The following is a 20,127-nucleotide window of genomic DNA, read 5'->3' on the forward strand; positions in this document are numbered from 1 at the left end:
GAAACAAGTGGGTGGGACTTAGTGTGCTAAAGTCTGTTTATCTTTGAAATATTTGTATCTTGGTTTATAGTCCAGAATTTATGCAGCATTGGCCCCACTGTGTAGCTCTGTGCTTTAGAAAAACTAGGTGGAGAGGATTAATTAAATGCAAATCACTGAATCTCTCTGTGTCACTGGTCAGCTAAATAAATAGCCTTTGTGTCCTAACAGCAGCAGACATTTTCTGGTTTAGGTTTTCCACATGGTTTATTATGAAGTATGACAACTTGTCATGTGTAATCAGCATCACATTAGTCTCAAGAGAATAAGCTCTCCTTTAATCAGCTGCTTTTCTTTAATCTGGTGGGGTGAGGCGTATGGTAACCATGACATTTTTGTCATTTGCTTTGTGGGATGGTGGTGGTATTGATGGTGGTGTGATTGGATGTGTGTGGGTGTATGTATGTTTTGGGTATGTAGATTTTCCAAAAAGGGGCAGATGACAGATGGCAGATAAAGCATTCATGTATTCCTTGTCACTGTGCGTCAAAAATTATAGTCGTATGTCCTGGGAGTCAATAATAATTCTATTTACCAGAATATGTAGTTTCTAATGTTATTTCTCTGTTATTTATTAGAACTTGGGCTAGTCATTAAATTCTCTGAAGTCTCATATTCTTTATGTAATGAGGATAGACTTGACAGCCTTTACAGACTATAAACCTGTAAAGTTCTATGATTCAGTCACTGATTAAACTCTCATAAGTATGCAAGTAATAGTGGAGGTCTTATTCTTTCCATTCCTAGTTCTCAGTATCTCCATCGTGATTCATCGCCATAAATAAATGCTCTATTTATCTTCCTATCTATGCAGTTGGTCTGTTGTCATATTTGCCTGATGCAATATGACTTCTCATTTTCTTTTCTTTCTTTTTTTTTTTTTTTGAGACAGAGCCTCACTCTGTCACTGTCACCCAGGCTGGAGTGCAGTGGTGCGATCTCGGCTCACTGCAAGCTCTGCCTCCCAGATTCATGCCATTCACCTGCCTCAGGCTCCTGAGTAGCTGGAACTACAGTCGCCCACTACCATGCCTGGCAATTTTTTTTTTTTGTATTTTTAGTAGAGATGGGGTTTCACTGTGTTAGCCAGACTGGTCTCGATCTCCTGACCTCGTGATCCGCCTGCCTCGGCCTCCCAAAGTGCTGGGATTACAGGCGTGAGCCACCGCGCCCGGCCTTATTTCTTTTACCTTTTGTCATTTGAGCTGTCCTCAAAATATACTGATAACTTTGTATTTTTTATTTATTTGTATTTTTAAGCTACACCTGCTGGAATGGGAACTTTGTATTTTTTTATTCCTTTGAATTTATTTATAATTCTTATTTTATTGTGTTTTTTTAAGTGTCTCCTCTCCCTAGCGAGGTTGCCATGTATACATAGAGAATACAGTGAGCTTTTCCTCTGTACATATACATCTATACATTGTAACTCTAAGTTTTTATCATAGTAGATAGTGGTAGCTGTCAAGTATTTGAATATTTTTTTAGTCCATATTTCACACAAGTCTAGGACAAAGGAAGTATATCCCAAAGTGTTTGTAATCTGTTTAGAATGATGATAATAAAGTACAAAATCATCAAACAGCATAGGATAGTGTATTTTTAAGTGTTAAACTTTGTGACACAGACTAAATGTATAAATATTTAAGGTCAGTGATAGACCTGTAAACATAATAGTCAGTGAAGACATTTTGAAGTAGAGAGTTACATTGGTTTTTCAAGGATAGACAGAATTTGAATTATCAGGAAACAGAAGGACAGTTTATGTTAAGCAAAAATGTAGAATAATATGTTTGAGGTTTTTGTTTGTTTTGTTTTTTAGAGATAGGTTCTTGCTGGCTGGGCACAGTGGCTTACGCACTTTGGGAGGCCGAGGCGGGCGGATCACAAGGTCAGGAGTTCAAGACCAGCCTGGCCAACATAGTGAAACCCTGTCTCTACTAAAAATATAGGAAATTAGCCAGGCATGGTTCCGGGCGCCTGTAATCCCAGCTACTAGGGAGGCTGAGGTGGGAGAATCATTTGAACCCAGGAGGCGGAGGTTGCAGTGGGTAGAGATCGTGCCACTGCACTCCAGCCTGGGCAACCGTGTGAGACTCTGTCTCAAAAAAAAAAAAAAAAAGAAAGAAAGAAATGAGTTCTTGCTATGTCGCCCAGGCTGGAGTGCAGTGGCTACTCACAGGCATGAGTATAGCACACTATGGCCTCAAACTCCTGAGCTCAAGGGGTCTTCCTGCCTAGGCCTCCCAAGTAGCTGGGACTGTAACATGCTACTGCATCTGGCTTGTTTTGTTAGATAGTGAGAAATTGGCAGTGAGTTAATACTGGATGCAAATAGTAATACTTTTTTAAAAAATTCCTTATCACATATAATTTAATGTGGCTTATAATGATGCATAATGGAAAAATCCAAATAGTAAATACAAAAATCAGGAGTAGGAAAATTGTACATGTCTATAGTAGGAATAACAGATCATAGATAGGTAAGTAGTCTGTGAGATCCTCTACAATTATACTAGTGCTGAGCTGTGAATTTGGTTCTTGGCAAAGCCAAATACATACATACATACATATGTATACACACACACACACGCACACACACACATATATATATATACACTATAAAACAGAGGGTATATTTAGTTCCAGGAATCTTTTCCCCCTATAATTTAGAAGCTATACTAGTTCCTTTTGGTTGGAAAATAGTTTTTTAAAAGATTTCTTTTTTCCCACTAAGAGCTTTATAACATAGGACACAGAAATGCAGTAGAAAATGTTGTCAATATCGGCCAGACGTGGTGGCTCACTCCTGTAATCCCAGCACTTTGGGAGACCAGGGTGGGCAAATCATGAGGTCTACAATTCAAACCTTGTAGAAAAATGGATCCAATAGGTTATATTATCTGCAAGAAGTCTAAAACGTTTAGGTGTTCTGAGTTTCTGATTAAGGGGAGGTCAAGAGTAGAATGATAGATATTAAGTTAGAAATGTTTTTGTGGAATAGAGGGCTAACTTTTTTCAGCCTGGTTGTTATTTCTGTTTCTGTCATTGAAGTACGTTTGAAGGAGTGTTAGTAGCTACAAGAAGGATTGATTTCTCTTAAAAGCACGTTCATTCACTGTAGCTCATGACAGTGATTGATCAAAATTCTTACATTGTTGAGTATGACAGAGATTACCTTAGCCTGGAAAAAAATTGAAGGCAAGTCCATTAGAGGCAAGCCACCCTTGGAAACAGGTTGCAGAACATCTGGTATTCAGGAATACAGCTTTTTAGTAAAACTTCCCCAATCAATTTGTTGTGCAATGTCCAACAAATTTAAGCAACACATATTAAGCCATTCTCTCTAGCAGCAATTGAAGAGCAAGAATAACTGCCTGTCAAGATTTCTCCTAGTTTGTGTTAAAACAGCCTTATTTTATATTACATGGCATTATCTAAACTGACAGAGGTTGTCCTCCTGTTCCTACCTTTCACAGTGTGGAAAGCAGGTTCTGTATAAGCATCTTTGATTAAAAATCTGTGATGAGCTAATTTCTGTTCACAGAGATAAGGGGCCAGGAAAGATAATTATCTAATAATACAATTTTAGATCATGAAAAGAATTGGTGAGTGGGAGCACCTGTCGATTGGGCATTTATCTCATTACTCTTCACAACTACCCTTCGTGGTGGGTATTATTTTCCCATTTTATATAAGAGGAGAGACGGTGGCTCACGCCTGTAATCCCAGCACTTCGGGAGGCTGAGGCAGGCGGATCACTTCAGGTCAGGAGTTCGAGACCAGCCTGGCCAACATGGCAGAACCCTGTCTCTACTAAAAACAAAAAAATTAGGCAGGCATGGTGGCACACGCCTGTACTCCCAGCTACTTGGGAGGCTGAGGTGGGAGAATTGCTTGAACCCAGGAGGTGGAGGTTGCAGTGAGCCGAGACTGCACCACTGCACTCCAGCCTGGGTGACAGAGCGAGACTCTGTCTCAATTAAAAAAATAATCATAAAGAGGAGAGGGTCAAGAAGATTATTTTCCTTGCCCAAGTGAAGAGTTAGAAGGCCTGACTCCAAAGCTTATCAACCACTTTATGGCTGTTTTCCAGGAAGCTGGAAGGGAAAGAGAATTTTATTGCAAGAAGTAGCATGGGCCGTGAATTAATTTCCGAGCTTGTGTTTGATTTCACTTAATAATGTCATGATATATTCTGGAGATCACTGTATCTTGTGCAGTTATATTAATCAGTGCTGTTGCAGAGCCATCCAACACTACAAATTACTTCTAAAGGTAAAACCTGTTATAATTATAAACAGTAATGGAGATTTAGTAGAAGCTTATCTGTAAAGGTAGACTTTTATGCTTTATGAGAATTTATAAAGATTAGGATAAATTGGCATACGATCTTTCTAGGATAAATTGGCCTCAAATTTTTGCATAATAGATTGTTTTATGTAACATTTTCAAGTTTTTATGAATGTAGTTTATCAAAGATATTTACTTAGGCAGAAGTAAGTGAAATGTCATTAAGCAAAGTATATGCTATTGGTGACATTGAGGAGATCCTTTGTGTTACATTTCAACTTTTAAGGATCCTGGCACTTAGGGAGGCAGAGGCAGGAGGATGGCTTGAGCCCAGGAGTTTGAGACCTGCCTAGGCAATATAGTGAGACCCTATTCTCAAAAAATAAAAAAAATTAAAAAAAAGGATTTGCATTTTATTTTGGTTAGTCTCAGCTCATAAGGAAAGTGTTTTATGTCGCTTAAAGCCATGTTATTTTTGTCAGCTTTAAAAGTAGAAAATGAATCAGAATCTGTGACACGTAAAAATGTTTTAACCTTTTGTTTTTTAAAGGTATTTTAAATACCCGTGGATGATAGAATAATCAAGTTTCTTGACCTTAATAGAATTAATTAATTCAAAGCCCATCTGAGAATTTGGGATTCTTTAATTTGGTTGCAAAAAATGAAAACATAGGCAGAGCCTGGTGGCTCATGCCTGTAATCCCAGCGTGAGGGAGGCCAAGGTGGGCGGCTTGCTTGAGCCCAGGAATTTGAGACCAGCCTGGCCAACAAGGCAAAACTTTGTCTCTACCAAAAAAAAAGAAAAACCCCACACAGCTGGGTGCGGTGGCTCACACCTGTAATCCCAGCACTTTGGGAGTCTGAGGCAGGTGGATCACGAGGTCAGGAGATCGAGACCATCCTGGCCAACATGGTGAAACCCTGTCTCTACCAAAAATACAAAAATTAGCTGGGTGTGGTGGTGTGCACCTGTAGTTCTAGCTACTCGGGAGGCTGAGGCAGGAGAATCACTTGAACCCGGGAGGCAGAGGTTGCAGTGAGGCGAGATCGCGCCATTGCATGATCTGGCGACAAAGCGAGACTCTGTCTCAAAAAAAAAAAAAACAAAAAAAACCCCACACAAATTAGCTGGGCATGGTGGTGTGTACCTGTAGTGCCAGCTACTTGAGAGGCTGAGGTGGGAAGATCGCTTGAGCCTAAGATGTTGAGGCTCTTGTGAGCCATGATAGTGCCACTGCACTCCAGCCTGGGCAACAGGGTGAGACCCTGTCTAGAAACATAAAATATATAGAAGTGCTGAAGTGCAGTGGTGCAGTCATGGCTCACAGCAGCCTCGACCTCCCAGGCTCAAGTGATCTTCGCACATCAGGCTCCCGAGTATCTTGGACGATGGGAACATGCCACTGTGCTCAGCTAGTTTTTTTTATTTTTCGTAGAAACAAGGTCTAGCTATGTTGTGCAGGCTGTTCTTGAACTCCTAAGCTCAAACAATCCTCCTGCCTCGGCCTCCCAAAGTGCTGAGATTACAGGCATGAGCACCACACCCAACTGAAGTGAAGATTAAATAAGGGGACATGAAAGTCCCTGTCAGAAGACAGTATCACCGATATAGACAACCTTTCTGCTCTCTGTTAACTATTTAATCATGTCAGAAATGTTTCTGAGATCTTTCATTCCTAGCCACCCAACCAGAAGATGACGAGAGCACAGCCTGGATTAACGATTTTGTACTCAGACTCACCAGAGTTCCAATTATAACTTCTTTATGGTAGTGGTAGAACCTATCCAAGCTTCAGTTTCCTCATCTTCAAATGGAACTATTATTTCATCCCTCATAAGGTTGACTTGGAAATTAAATGAAATAACACATAGGAAATGTTTACTACCGTGCCTGTTAAATAACAGGTACTTTGTAAATGCTTGCTGTTGTCCTGCCCTTCCTGAACTTCCCCAATCTATATAAATAGTTTCATGTGCTGGACAAATCTTACTCATTTTTGTGCTACGTAGATGCTTCAGGACATACCTGATAAATAGCAGGTAGTCAGTGTTTCTTCAGTGGATAAATGAATAGTAGGTAGACCTGCAATTTAGTGGCCCAGTTCATGCTGCTTTTTGTTTGCTTGTTTGGTTTTTCTGCTGAAATTCTTGCATGGTGGAGTATAGTTGATTGCAGGGCCCTTCCCCCACACCCAGGTAGGGGCTTCATTGTCCCCACAAGTTACTTATCTCAAGTCTTTAGGGAAATGAAAAACCACTCTCCTCTAACAGAAGGTTAGTTGCTAAGTATACAGTTCAGCATCCTCTGGGTGTTCAGGTAAGCCTGAATTTAAGTTCCAGAAATGAGTGAGATTCCTAGGATGACTCTGAATTATCTTGACTTCCCTGAATGCTTCTGGCTAAAAAACAAGCTGGGATTATTGATGTGATTGTGAATCTGGCCCATGTCCTGGGAATGTGGATTCTGCTGCATATGTCAATTGGTTTGGCTCTTTTTTTTTTTTTTTTTTTTTTTTTTGAGACAGTTTCACCCTTGTGGCCCAGGCTGGAGTGCAATGGTGCGATCTCTGCTCACCGCAGCCTCCGCCTCCTGGGTTCAAGTGATTCTCCCACCTCAGCCTACCGAGTAGCTGTGATTACAGGCGCCTGCCACCATGCCTAGCAAATTTTTGTATTTTTAGTAGAGACGGGATTTCACCATGTTGGCCAGGCTGGTCTTGAACTCCTGACCTCAGGTGATCCGCCCGCCTTGGCCTCCTGAAGTGCTGGGATTACAGGCGTGAGCCACTGTGCCTGGCTGGTTTGGCTCTTTTTATCCTAAATTTTTTGTTTAAATGCTCTGTAGTACTGAAATCACCTGAAAGTAGAAGAAAAAAAAATTATTCAACAAAGAATATTTTTGCAATGTAGGGAGAACTTGAGCTTTTTATATAAGCTTTTAAAGCTTTAAAAGGAACTGTGCTGTTTTACCCCCAAATTTGCCCACTTTGAATTCAGGAGAAACGTTTTGGTCTCCTTTATGTTCTAGTCTCTGGATACAAATGTTTTCTTTGTTCGTTTTTTCCCCTTACTACCAACCACAGGTTCTTAGGCTCCTGTGTAATAGAAATTGACACAAGGCCAAGCAAGTTTCCCAGACAAGGCTATATTAAGACTTATGGGCCAGGCACGGTGGCTCACGCCTGTAATCCCAGCACTTTGGGAGGCTGGGGCGGGCAGATCACCTGAGGTCAGGAGTTCGAGATCAGCCTGGCCAACATGATGAAGCACCATCTCTACTAAAAATACAAAAAATTAGCCGGGCGTGTTGGCAGGCACTTGTAATTCCAGCTACTCGGGAGGGTGAGGCAGGAGAATTGCTTGAACCCCGGGGGGCGGAGGTTGCAGTCAGCCGAGATTGTGCGATTGCACTCCAGCCTGGGCAACAAGGGCGTAACTCTCTCAAAAAAAAAAAAAAAAAAAAGGCTGGGCACGGTGGCTCACGCCTGTAATCCCAACACTTTGGGAGGCCGAGGCGGGCGGATCACGAGGTCAGGAGATCAAGACCATCCTGGCTAACACGGTGAAACCCCATCTCTACTAAAAATACAAAAAATTAGCGGGGCATGGTGTCGGGCGCCTTAGTCCCAGCTATTCGGGAGGTTGAGGCAGGAGAATGGCATGAACCCGGGAGGTGGAGCTTGCAGTGAGCCGAGATCAAGCCACTGCACTGCACTCCAGCCTGGGACACAGCGAGACTCTGTCTCAAAAAAAAAAAAAAAAAGACTCATACCTAGAAAGGTTGGACATAAGGGAGACAGCACAGGAGGAAGGGTTCTCCAGCTGGCTCTCCGAGGGGAGTGCATTGCGATGTCTTAAGGAGGGTGGCATGCATGATTCACGAGGTAAGTGAGCATCACTACGTGTGTGGGGTGGAGTGCAGACACGGTAAGGAATCGTGCTAACACATGATCAGAAAGTGGCAGATAAGCGTCTTCCTGGGTGGTGATTTTAGTATTATAGTGAGGCTGGTGATTAGGATTGGTCATTGTCCTTGAGCTCGTGTGAGTGGTAGAGCTCACTCCCTTGAGTAAGATTTATGGCAGGCTGCTGCCTATAGTTTCTTCATACCATACCTGCGAGGTCTGGTCAGCAGGTATGGTGCCAGTTGGGGTGGTGCTGTAGGGTGTGGCGGTCACTGAGAACGTATGGAAAAACACATTAGTGGGGTGGGGCCAAGTCCCATTTCCTACTCTGTCTCACCTCCATGCCCCGCGATTACTCGTCTTGATCTGTCTCCTGGAGCCTTTTAGTGGTTGGTGATCATTGGCCACTGCTCATTAAGTCAGGTTACCCAATAGTACAAAACTGTAGTACATTAGCCAAATGAAAGAGGACTATATTATGCAGTGGGTGTGAGTATGTGGATTCAGGGAGGGGGAAAGAAGGAGAATTAGATGGGCTGGGCGCAGTGGCTCACACCTGTAATCCCAGCACTTTGGGAGGCCGAGGCAGGTGGATCACGGGGCCAGGAGATCGAGACCATCCTGGCTAACACGCTGAAACCCCGTCTCTACTAAAAATACAAAAAATTAGGCGGGTGTGGTGGCGGGCGCCTGTAGTCCCAGCTACTTGGGAGCAGGAGAATGGCGTGAATCTGGGAGGCGGAGCTTACAGTGGGCAGAGCTTGCGCCACTGTACTCCAGCCTGGGGGACAGAGCGAGACTCCTTCTGAAAAAAAAAAAAAAAAGGAAAATTAGATGGTAGTTAGTAAAGAGTTTAAACCAAGGCTTATAGAGGTCCTGAGAGGGTCCATGAATGCCCTAAAATTGCTTGCCAAACATTGTGGGAGGAGGGACCATTATTTTATTGACATTCTCTTAAGAGCCTGAAATCTCAAAAAGCCCAAGAACAAGAACTGCTGTGCTGTGATCACTGTCATAGAGGCAGGCCTGGACTTTGGGGTGTTTGATTTAATATAGTCCATGCTTGCAAGAATGGCGAGAGGCGACATTGTGCAGGGGTTAGGGCCCAGACCCTGAAAGTTGACTGCCTGGGTTTGTGTCTGAGCTCTGCTGTTGGTGCACCCTTGGTCACATTTCTTCCCTGTGTCTTGGTTTTTCACCTGCAAACTGAGGATAATAGTAATACCTATCTCAAAGGGTTGTTATGAGCATTTAATGAGCATATGTGTATATACACATACATACATACGTACGTACATGTACATACAAAGTGCTTAGTATAGTGCCCCCAGCACTTGATATTAGCCATTATTGTGTATTGTTATCACTAAAACTAACTTGGGTGAAATTGGACTGTCAAATGACAGAGGTACTGCTTTCAGGCTTCAGCAGTATCTTTTTTTGTACCTTAGTACTTGCAAAGATAAATAATTATCTTGCCGTATTTAGAAAACTTAGTAGCAAAATAGAATTAACCAGTAATAAGCATGAGAGACTGGTGATGAGCATAACTCATAAATCTAATGTGATTGGTACAAAGAAATCGTTATGCCCACAGTGGTGGAATTTTAGCCTCAGTTGTGTGCTTTGTGGACTTAAGCAGCAGTCAACTAACTGTTATGGGCAGGGTTGGGGGAAGAAAAGAAAGAAAATTACAAAGCATGTATAAAATGCTAGAAGTATATCATCTAAAAATGTGTCCAAAAGTGAGATACAATTAGGGATCTATATAATTTGAAGTGGGGGGAATGGACATCTCCCACCACCACTGAAATATTAATAACATGAATTCTTTTTGTTTTTATCATATTCCATCTTCATACTTTTTAAAAAGGATACATTGTCTACAAAAAGAGAGGACTGGCCCGACTTACTGATACATCTTTCCCAACCTCCTCTTGAGTTAATGTGTTTCTGAAGATTCAGCTCAATTTCCCTGTTTCTGGCAGAAACATCTGGAAAGGTGGAGACTGACTCACTCTCAATCCATAGGCCCAAATATTTCTACTAAAGGTTGTTTTTGATTTTTGTTTTTTAATTATTGCAAAAAGGATTTCCTACCGTCCCTAATTTTGATAATGAATTTTGATTTTGCATTTTTTGGCTTAACAAATTGCTATTGTAGGGCCGGGTGCGGTGGCTTACGCCTGAAATCCCAGCACTTTGGGAGGCCGAGGCAGGCGGATCACAAGGTCAGGAGTTCGAGACCAGCCTGGCCAACATAGTGAAACCTGTCTCTACTAAAAATACAAAAAAATTAGCCAGGCGTGGTGGCAGGCGCCTATAATCCCAGTTACTTGGGAGGCTGAGGCAGGAGAATCGCTTGAACCTAGGAGGCAGAGGTTGCAGTGAGCGGAGATCATGCCATTGCACTCCAGCCCCAGTGACAGTGCGAGACTCCGTCTCAAAAAAAAAAAAAAAAAGTGCTATTATATTCTAATGGTTTCTCTCTCCCTCTTTCAATAATAACCTTTTTTGTTGCTTTCAGGGGTTCAACTAGATATAGCTTCACAATCTCTGGATCAAGAAATTTTATTAAAAGTTAAAACTGAAATTGAGGAAGAGCTAAAATCTCTGGACAAAGAAATTTCTGAAGGTCTGTTTATTCTTATTTTTCTAGTTAATAAGCAGATTGTGTTTGTTATGGTTTACTGTTGGTTTAATTTGATTTTTACAGTGGGGTATTCTCAACAGTTAACAACTTACACCAATTATACATTGGTAGAAGTTTATAAGGGTAAAACTAGAAGGTAGCCTTTTTTCTTTCCTGGAGGATATGTTGATGGAAGTTCCCCAACTATACCTAACAGGTTAGATGTAGCAGTTTCTCATGTTAAGTATCGGATAAATGATCATGTTAAGGTTCTTTCCATTCACTATGGTTTGATTTGTATTTAATATTACCTTTATAAGTAATAACGACATAAAAAGGAAAAAGTAAGCATACGCTTTTATTTTTGCATACATATATACTATAGATAACTAATTATAATGTACATTCAACTTTATAGCCATTTTATTTTGCACTTAACATTACAACATAAACTTTAAAAATAGTTACTAACTGCATGAAATTTCATTCACTGAATAAATGTTTTTACTCAGTCATTCCATTATTATTATTATTATTATTATTATTACTATTTCAGAGACAGGGTCTTGCTCTGTCGCCCAGGCTGGAGTGCAGTAGTGAGCACTGGGATTACAGGTGTAAGCCACCATGCCTGGCCTGTTCCCTTGTTATTGAGGGGAGCATTTGGATTATTATTCCTTTTTTCACTGGACGACGACTACACAGCATTTGCATTATTTCCGGTTTTGTCTTCCATAGGTAATGCTGCATTGAACATCTTGCCCAATGATATAAATATATTTTTACAACTTTATTGAGATATATTTTACATACCATAAAATTCACCCATTTAAAAGGTCCAGTTCAGTCTGGGCACAGGGACTCATGCCTGTAATTCTAGCACTTTGGGAGGCCAAGGCCTCAGGAGGGTTGCTTGAGCCCCTGAGTTCAAAACCACACTGGGCAACATAGGGAGACCATGTCTCTATTTATTAAACAAATAATAATAATAATAATAAAGTACAATTCAGTGGTTGTAGTGTATTCACAGAATTTATCACCATGATCTAAATTTAGAACACTTTCAGTCCTCCTTAAAGAAACACAATACACATTAGCAGCCACTTCCCATTCCCACTAGCCCCAGGCCCCAACCCCACCCCACACCAGGCACCCACTGATCTCCATTCTGTTTTTATTGATTTGCCTATTCTGGAAATATACATAAATAGAATAGTTCACTATGTGGTGGTGTTTTGAGATGCAGTTTCGCTCTCATTGCCCAGGCTGGAGTGCAGTGGCACCATCTCGGCCCACCGCAACCTCCATCTCCCAGGTTCAAATGATTCTCCTGTCTCAGCCTCCCGAGTAGCCAGGATTACAGGTATGCGCCACCACACCTGGCTAATTTTTTGTATTTTTTTTTTTTTTTTTGACAGAGTCTGGCTCTTTGCCCAGGCTGGAGTGCGGTGGCAGGATCTTGGCTCACTGCAAGCTCCGCCTCCTGGGTTCAGGCCATTCTCCTGCCTCAGCCTCCCGAGTAGCTGGGACTACAGGTGCCTGCCACCACACCTGACTAATTTTTTGTATTTTTAGTAGAGACGGGGTTTCAGCGTGTTAGCCAGGATGGTCTCGTTGATCTCCTGACCTTGTTTTCTGCCCGCCTTGGCCTCCCAAAGTGCTGGGATTACAGGCATGAGCCACCACGCCCGGCCTGTAATTTTTTGTACGTTTAATAGAGACAAGGTTTCTCCATGTTGCTCAGGCTGGTCTCGAACTCCTGACCTCAGGTGATCCGCCCACCTCAGTCTCCCAGAGTGCTGGGATTAAAGGCGTGATCCACTGCGCCTGGCCACTATGTGGTCTTTTGTGACTGGCATTTTTTACTTAGCATAATGTATTTTTGTTGTTGTTGCTGTTTTTTAAGACATCGCCTTGCTCTGTTGCACAGGCTGGCATGCAGTGGCATGATCTGGGCTCACTGCAACCTCCAACTTTAAGGTTCAAGCAATTCTCCAGCCTCAGCCTCTTGAATAGCTGGGATTACAGGTACCCACCACCACGCCCAGCTAATTTTTGTTTTTAGTAGAGACGGGGTTTCACCATATTGGCCAGGCTGGTCTCCAACTCCTGACCTCAAATGATCCACCTGTCTCGGCCTCCCAGAGTGCTGGGATTACAGGCGTGAACAACTGCACCTGGCCGACTTAGCATAATGTTTTCAAGGGTCATCCATGTTGTAGCATGTATCAGTACTTCATTACTTTTTACAGTCAAATAATATTCCACTGTGTGGATGTGCCATATTTTGTTTATTCATTCATTAGTTAATGGAAATTTAGGTTGTTTCTACTTGTTTACTATTATGTATAATGCTGCTGTGAATATTCTTGTGCAAGTTTTTGTGTGGACATATATTGCCCAATAATTTTTTCTTTTTCTTTTTTTTTTTTTTTTTTTGAGACAAAGTCTCGCTCTGTTGCCCAGCTGGAGTGCAGTGGCGGGATCTCGACTCACTGCAAGCTCCGCCTCCTGGCTTCACGCCATTCTCCTGCCTCAGCCTCCTGAGTAGCTGGGGCTACAGCGCCCACCACCACACCCAGCTAATCTTTTGGTAATTTTTAGTAGAGACGGGGTTTCACCATGTTAGCCAGGATGTTCTTGATCTCCTGACCTCGTGACCCGCCCACCTCAGCCTCCCAAAGTGCTGGGATTACAGGCCTGAGCCACCGTACCCAGCCTGCCCAATAATTTTTAATGATCAAAATTATAAATTATGTTTATAACTCAAGTTCCTCGTTAGTAGAGAAAAAATACAGATAGAAATGTACAAATAATCCCGAGACCAGGTGCGGTGCCTGTAGTCCCAGCACTTTGGGAGGCTGAAGCGGGTGGATCACTTGAGGCCAGGAGTTTGAGATGACCCCAGCCAACATGGTGAAACCCTGCCTCTATAAAAATACAAAAAAATTAGCCAGGCATGGTGGTGCACACCTGTAATTCCAGCTACCTGGGAGGCTAAGGCATGAGAATCTCTTGAACCCAGGAAGCATAGGTTGTAGTGAGCCAAGATCATGCCACTGTACTCCAGGCTGGGTGACAGAGTGAGACCATTTTAAAAAAAAAGAAATGTACAAATAATCCTGAAACCTAATGTTAGTCTTGTCTTTTATATTTCTTTTTTTTTCTTTTTTTTTTGAGACGGAGTCTCGCTTTGTCACCCAGGCTGGAGTGCAGTGGTGCGATCTCAGTTCACTGCAACCTCCGCCTCCTGAGTTTAAGCGATTCTCCTGCCTCAGCCTCCTGAGTAGCTGGGATTATAGGCGCCCGCCACCATGCCTGGCTAATTTTTGTATTTTTAGTAGAGGTGGGGTTTCACCACGTTGGTCAGGCTGGTCTCGATCTCCTGACCTTGTGATCCACCCGCCTTGGCCTCCCAAAGTGCTGGGATTACCGGTGTGAAACACCATGCCCGACCATTGTATTTCTTTATCAACATTTTGAAATGATTAAATTTCTGATTCTCTTCATGTATATTCTGGTAACAGCACTGCTGCATAGTAAAATGGGCAAAAGGTAGAAAGAAGAAGAGAGTAACAAAAGGTTTAAATACATTCACTTATTGAACCCCATATTATCTAAGTTTGACCATTAAAATGGATGCTCTCCAGCTTGCTCAAACAACAAAGTATTTGTGAACTTTGCAGCCATTTGCATCTTTCTCGGAGGCAAGCACTTTATAAAGAAACACATACTTAACTCTATAGTAAAATTTGCAGCCTTATAGGAGTAAGCGTTAGATTAATGCAATAAATACTTAATGCAGATGACGGCTAAATCTTGGGAGTGGGTGCAAGCGGCCTGTTTTCCTGGTAGCTGATGCCTTGCATCGCATATGTACTTAGATTAATGCAATAAATACTTTATACAGATGACGGCTAAATCTTGGGAGTGGGTGCAAGCGGCCTGTTTTCCTGGTAGCTGATGCCTTGCATCGCATTTGTACTTAGATTAATGCAATAAATACTTTATACAGATGACGGCTAAATCTTGGGAGTGGGTGCAAGCGGCCTGCTTTCCTGGTAGCTGATGCCTTGCATCGCATTTGTACTCTGAAACAAGTTACTCTGCTTGCTCTTCCTGCAGTTAGGGAATGGTTAAGTCTCTACAACAAGTTATGACTGCTTTTCCTGGATTCAAGTTTTATTTTATTTTTATTTAATTAATTTGGTTATTTTTTGGGGAGACAGAGTCTCACTTTGTTGCCCAGGTTGGAGTGTAGTGTTATGATCAGGGCTCACTGCAGTCTTGACTTCCTGGACTCAAGTGATCCTCCTACTTCAGCCCCCAAGTAGCTGGGACTATAGGCGTGTGCCACAGCACCCAGCTATTATTATTATTATTATTATTATTATTATTATTATTTTCTTTTTTTTTTGAGCCAGAGTCTCGCTCTGTCACCCAGGCTGGAGTGCAGTGTCGCAGTCTCGGCCTACTGCAAGTTCTGCCTCCTGGGTTCACACCATTCTCCTGCCTCAGCCTCTTGAGTAGCTGGGATTACAGGCGCCCGCCACCAGGCCCAGCTAATTTTTTTGTATTTTTAGTAGAGACGGGGTTTCACCGTGTTAGCCAGGATGATCTCGATCTCCTGACCTCGTGATCTGCCCGCTTCAGCCTCCCAAAGTGCTGGGATTACAGGCGTGAGCCACTGCACCCGGCCCCTTTTTTTTTTTTTTTTTTGAGAAGGAGTTTCACTCTTGTTGCCCAGGCTAGAGTGCAATGGCACGATCTTGGCTCACTGCAACCTCTATCTCCCAGGTTCAAGCAATTCTCCTGCCTCAGGCTCCTGAGTAGCTGGGATTACAGGCATGCACCATCACGCCTGGCTAATTTTTGTATTTTTAGTAGAGACGGGGTTTCCCCATGTTGGTCAAGCTGGTCTCGAACTCCTGACCTCAGGTGATCTGCCCAGCCTTGGCCTCCCAAAGTGCTGGGATTACAGGCATGTGCCACCGCGCCCAGCCTTAATGTTTTGTATTTTTAGTAGAGATGTGGTTTTGCCATGTTGCCCAGGCTGGTCTCGAACTCCTGGACTCAAACCATCTGCACACCTCAGCCTCCCAAAATGCTGGGATTACAGGCATGGGTCACTGTGCTCCGCTTCTGGTTCAACTTTTATACTTGTTTGTATAATCTTCATATAATAGTTTGAAAATTTATCCATGTGTAGTCATATTAAGGTTGAAAGTTCATTTTAATAAGGAAATGAAAGCAATGGACTCATCCTCTGAGGATGATTAGAATCTGATATAAGTGCCAGTTTTATAAATGTAAAACAAAATCTTAAAAACAGAATTTTAAGAGAAGGATAATAGAGCCAGGAATTGCTTCTCATTTATCATTATTATACTTGTTGGTCAGTAATCATAAACTAAATTGATTAGCTTATTATAACATGTCAGTTTAGTTGTTTCTTTTCTCTTAAATCTAAGCTTTTTCATTAAAACCTAAAAGAACCTCTAAATTTATGACCTATCAATGTTTACGTGCCAACAAAGATTAATGTCCACAATGATTATCTGACCTTTTTAAGTGGCTTGTAATGATTAGCTTGTTCCTAATAGTGGGTGTCTTAATCCTGTGGCCTTTTATAGCGCAACTTTTGATATTATTATTATTATTTTTTTTTTTGAGACGGAGTTTCCCTCTTGTTGCCCAGGCTGGAGTGCAATGGCGTGATCTTGGCTCACCACAACCTCTGCCTCCTGGGTTCAAGTGATTCTCCTGCCTCAGCCTCCTGAGTAGCTGGGATTACAGGCATGTGCCACCACACCCAGCTAATTTTATAGATATTGTTTATTATATTAGGTTTTTCTTTTGTCCTATCTTCAGCCTTCACCAGCACAGGCTTTGACCGTCACACTTCTCCAGTGTTCAGCCCTGCCAATCCAGAAAGCTCAATGGAAGACTGCTTGGCCCATCTTGGAGAAAAAGTGTCCCAGGAACTGAAAGAGCCTCTCCATAAAGCATTGCAAATGCTCCTGAGCCAGTGAGTTACACTGCTGAGTGGGATGTGCTTCTTTAAGTAGTCTCTGGATCTCTCATGCAGCACTGGATTGGTTAGGGCTGTGTTTTAGGTGAACAGTGTCACTTCTTTTCTCACTTTTCTTTACATTTTCTTCATTTTCTTTCCCAAAGCATCTCTGTGTTTTGAATGACAGTTTTGCTTTAAAGGAGTGATTTAGCTATTCCAACATAGATTTGTTAATTTGTATTTATATGTTGAGCTGTCAGGTTTCAACGAATGCTTTTACCAAGTAGTAAATACAAGCTATTTCACTTCCCCCGACCACTTTTTACTGCCATTTCCTCTAGTGGTGACATAAATATAATGGCTAGCGTTTTGTGCGTTGTAATGTGGGATTAACATTATATCTGTATTTTAGAATTCTGTATTTAACATTTTATTGACCGGGCGCGGTGGCTCACGCCTGTAATCCCAGCACTTTGGGAGGCCGAGGTGGGCGGATTATGAGGTCAGGAGTTCAAGACCAGCCTGGCCAATATGGTGAAACCTCGTCTCTACTAAAAATATAAAACTTAGCCGGGCATGGTGGCGCATGCCTCTAGTCCCAGCTACTCGAGAGACTGAGGGAGGAGAATCACTTGAACCCGGGAGGCAGAGGTTGCAGTGAGCCGAGATCCTGCCACTGCACTGCAGCCTGGGTGACAGAGCGAGACTCCATCTCAAAAAAAAAAAAAAAAAAACCAAAAAACCGTTATATCTGTATCCCAGAGGTTGCTCAACTTTAGGGTTGCACATCTGCCAATGGAACTGCTTCTACATTCTTATAGAAGGAACTTCTCTCCTAGCTATGGTTCTGACCATATTAAAGCTAAAGGCAAGAAGCTAGTAATAAGGAAAGTATTAAAATAGAACCAAATCATTTATTGTAAATATTAAAAATCAGCCTGTAATCCCAGCACTTTGGGAGGACGAGGTGGAGGTATCACTGGAAGTCAGGAGTTGGAGACCAGCCTGGCCAACATGGTGAAACCCCATCTCTAGTAAAAATACAAAAATTAGCTGAGCATGGTGGCAGGTGCCTATAATCCCAGCTACTCGGGAGGCTGAGGCAGGAGTATCGCTTGAACCCAGGAGGCGGAGCTTGCAGTGAGCTGAGATCATGCCATTGCACTCCAGCCTGCATGACAGAGGGAGACTCCATCTGAAAGAAAAAAAATTTTTTTTTATTTTCCTGTAAGCAAAGTATATATTGATTACCATTTGTTAGAAGAAAGTAATTTGGGTTTTAGGAGAATTTGATTTTTTGTTGCGTAGTATTGTGAAATGAGCAAATGTAAAAATACTAATTATGCTTAAACAGTGAAATGAAATCGTATTTGGTAATCTCAGTACTTTGGGAGGTCCAGGCGGGAGGATTGCTTGAGGCCAGGAGTTAAAGACCAGCCTGGGCAATATAGCCAGACCCTGTCTCTACAAAAAAAATGTTTAGAAAATTAGCCAGTGTGATGGCATGTTCCTGTAGTCCCAGCCACTTGGGAGGCTGAGGTGGGAGGTTCACTTGAGCCCAATAGTTTGAGGCTGCAGTAAGCTATGATCACACCACTGTGGCACTCCAGCCTGGGCAACAGAGCAAGACCTTGTCTCTAAAAATAAAAATTAAAAAAGTCGTATTTGGATTTTCTTAACCTAATATATAGTAAAATTTAAATATAAATATGGAGAGAAGTATATGGGTATTGGGAAATAAAACTTACACAGGAAATTTGGATTTACAGCAGTTGTTTTCAAAAAGTGTTCTATGGAGCCTTAGGCATAGAGGTGCTGCAGGGGTCCTGAAGAAGTGAGGGATAGTAAGTGGGTTAAGCTCATTAGGGCCTCTCCACTCTTCTTTCTTTTTTATTTATTTATTTTAAATTTTTTGTAGAGACAGGGTCTCACTATGTTACCCAGACTAGTCTTAGTTACCCTGGCCTCAAGCAACTCTCCCACCTCAGCCTCCCCAGAGTGCTAAGATTACGGGTGTGAGCCATTGTACCTAGCCTTATTTATTTATTTTCCCACTTTTCTTAACCAGAGCACGTGTACTTTCATATATTTTATATTCTGAGGTTACATGTAAGACTTGAAGAAAGAAATTTGCTGCTTCACTCCTCTCTCCACAAAAATGTAAAAGTTATCTGGACCAGGAGTGAAATAATGAAGTGAAAGGTGCAGACTTTTAAAAGAATCTTTTTCCTGGCCGGGTGCGGTGGCTCACGCCTGTAATCCCAGCACTTTGGGAGGCCGAGGCGGGCGGATCACGAGGTCAGGAGATTGAGACCATCCTGGCTAACACAGTGAAACCCCGTCTCTACTAAAAATACAAAAAATTAGCCCAGCGTGGTGGCGGGTGCCTGTAGTCCCAGCCACTCAGGAGGCTGAGGCAGGAGAATGGTGTGAACCTGGGAGGCGGAGCTTGCAGTGAGCCGAGATTGCACCACTGCACTCCAGCCTGGGTGACAGAGCAAGACTCTGTCTCAAAAACAAAAAAAAAGAATCTTTTTCCAAATTTGATACAGACTTTGGCTTGGAGCAAACCATGTCACCCTTAATATTTCAATTCTCCACGTGTTAATTTTAACTTTATGGTGTAGTATAAGCTCTTCAAAAAACAGTGTTATGTAAGTTTTTAAAAGTATTGTTTCTGAAGTCCTTTTTGTGATCTACAGGAAAAATTGATGTCTTCTCACAGCAAATTCTATTTAAAGGAGAATTGGCTTGGACGAATGTTTATTTTTTTCCCAAATCTTGAGAGAATTATTTTTGAAATTGGTTATGTATCAAAGTCAGGTCTCTTTCTTTTTTCAGAAATCTGTTTTTAGAAGTTTTAAGCTCTGTTACTAGTACCTTGAAAATAACTAATGGATGATAAACTACATAAACTAGAAGTATTATAAACGTTGAAGGCAGTATCGTAAGGTAGAAAATACCACTGATTCCTCCAAAAGGTTTTGTTAATGTAGGAAGTTATTGCTGAACCCTTCTTACAGAAGAACAACAGCTGTTTCAAAAAGATATCCTGCCCTGCTCTTTTCTTCTTTGCTCTATTCTAATAGCTCACTATGTAGGATTGGTTATTTAGCTACTTACTTTTCTATGTATTTGATTTCCTTTGAATGTTTTAATCTGCTGCATTTTTTGTGCATGTATGTCTGTGTATATGATGTTTCAAATCATGTTTCATTCAGAACGATGCTAAAATACTTTAGCCT

General features: G+C 42.0%; 1 protein-coding gene across 1 annotated transcript in view; it reads left to right on the forward strand.

Moving 5' to 3' along the window:
- BCL2L13 (BCL2 like 13) overlaps positions 1 to 20,127 on the forward strand; it is a 90,861-nt gene that overhangs the window by 33,866 nt on the left and 36,868 nt on the right. The window contains 2 exon segments of the mRNA XM_063807715.1: positions 10,765 to 10,872; positions 16,741 to 16,897. Coding sequence (XP_063663785.1) covers positions 10,765 to 10,872; positions 16,741 to 16,897 — 265 coding nt within the window.

Source organism: Pan troglodytes, chromosome 23 (assembly GCF_028858775.2).
Source record: "Pan troglodytes isolate AG18354 chromosome 23, NHGRI_mPanTro3-v2.0_pri, whole genome shotgun sequence".
NCBI classification, from domain to species: domain Eukaryota; kingdom Metazoa; phylum Chordata; class Mammalia; order Primates; family Hominidae; genus Pan; species Pan troglodytes.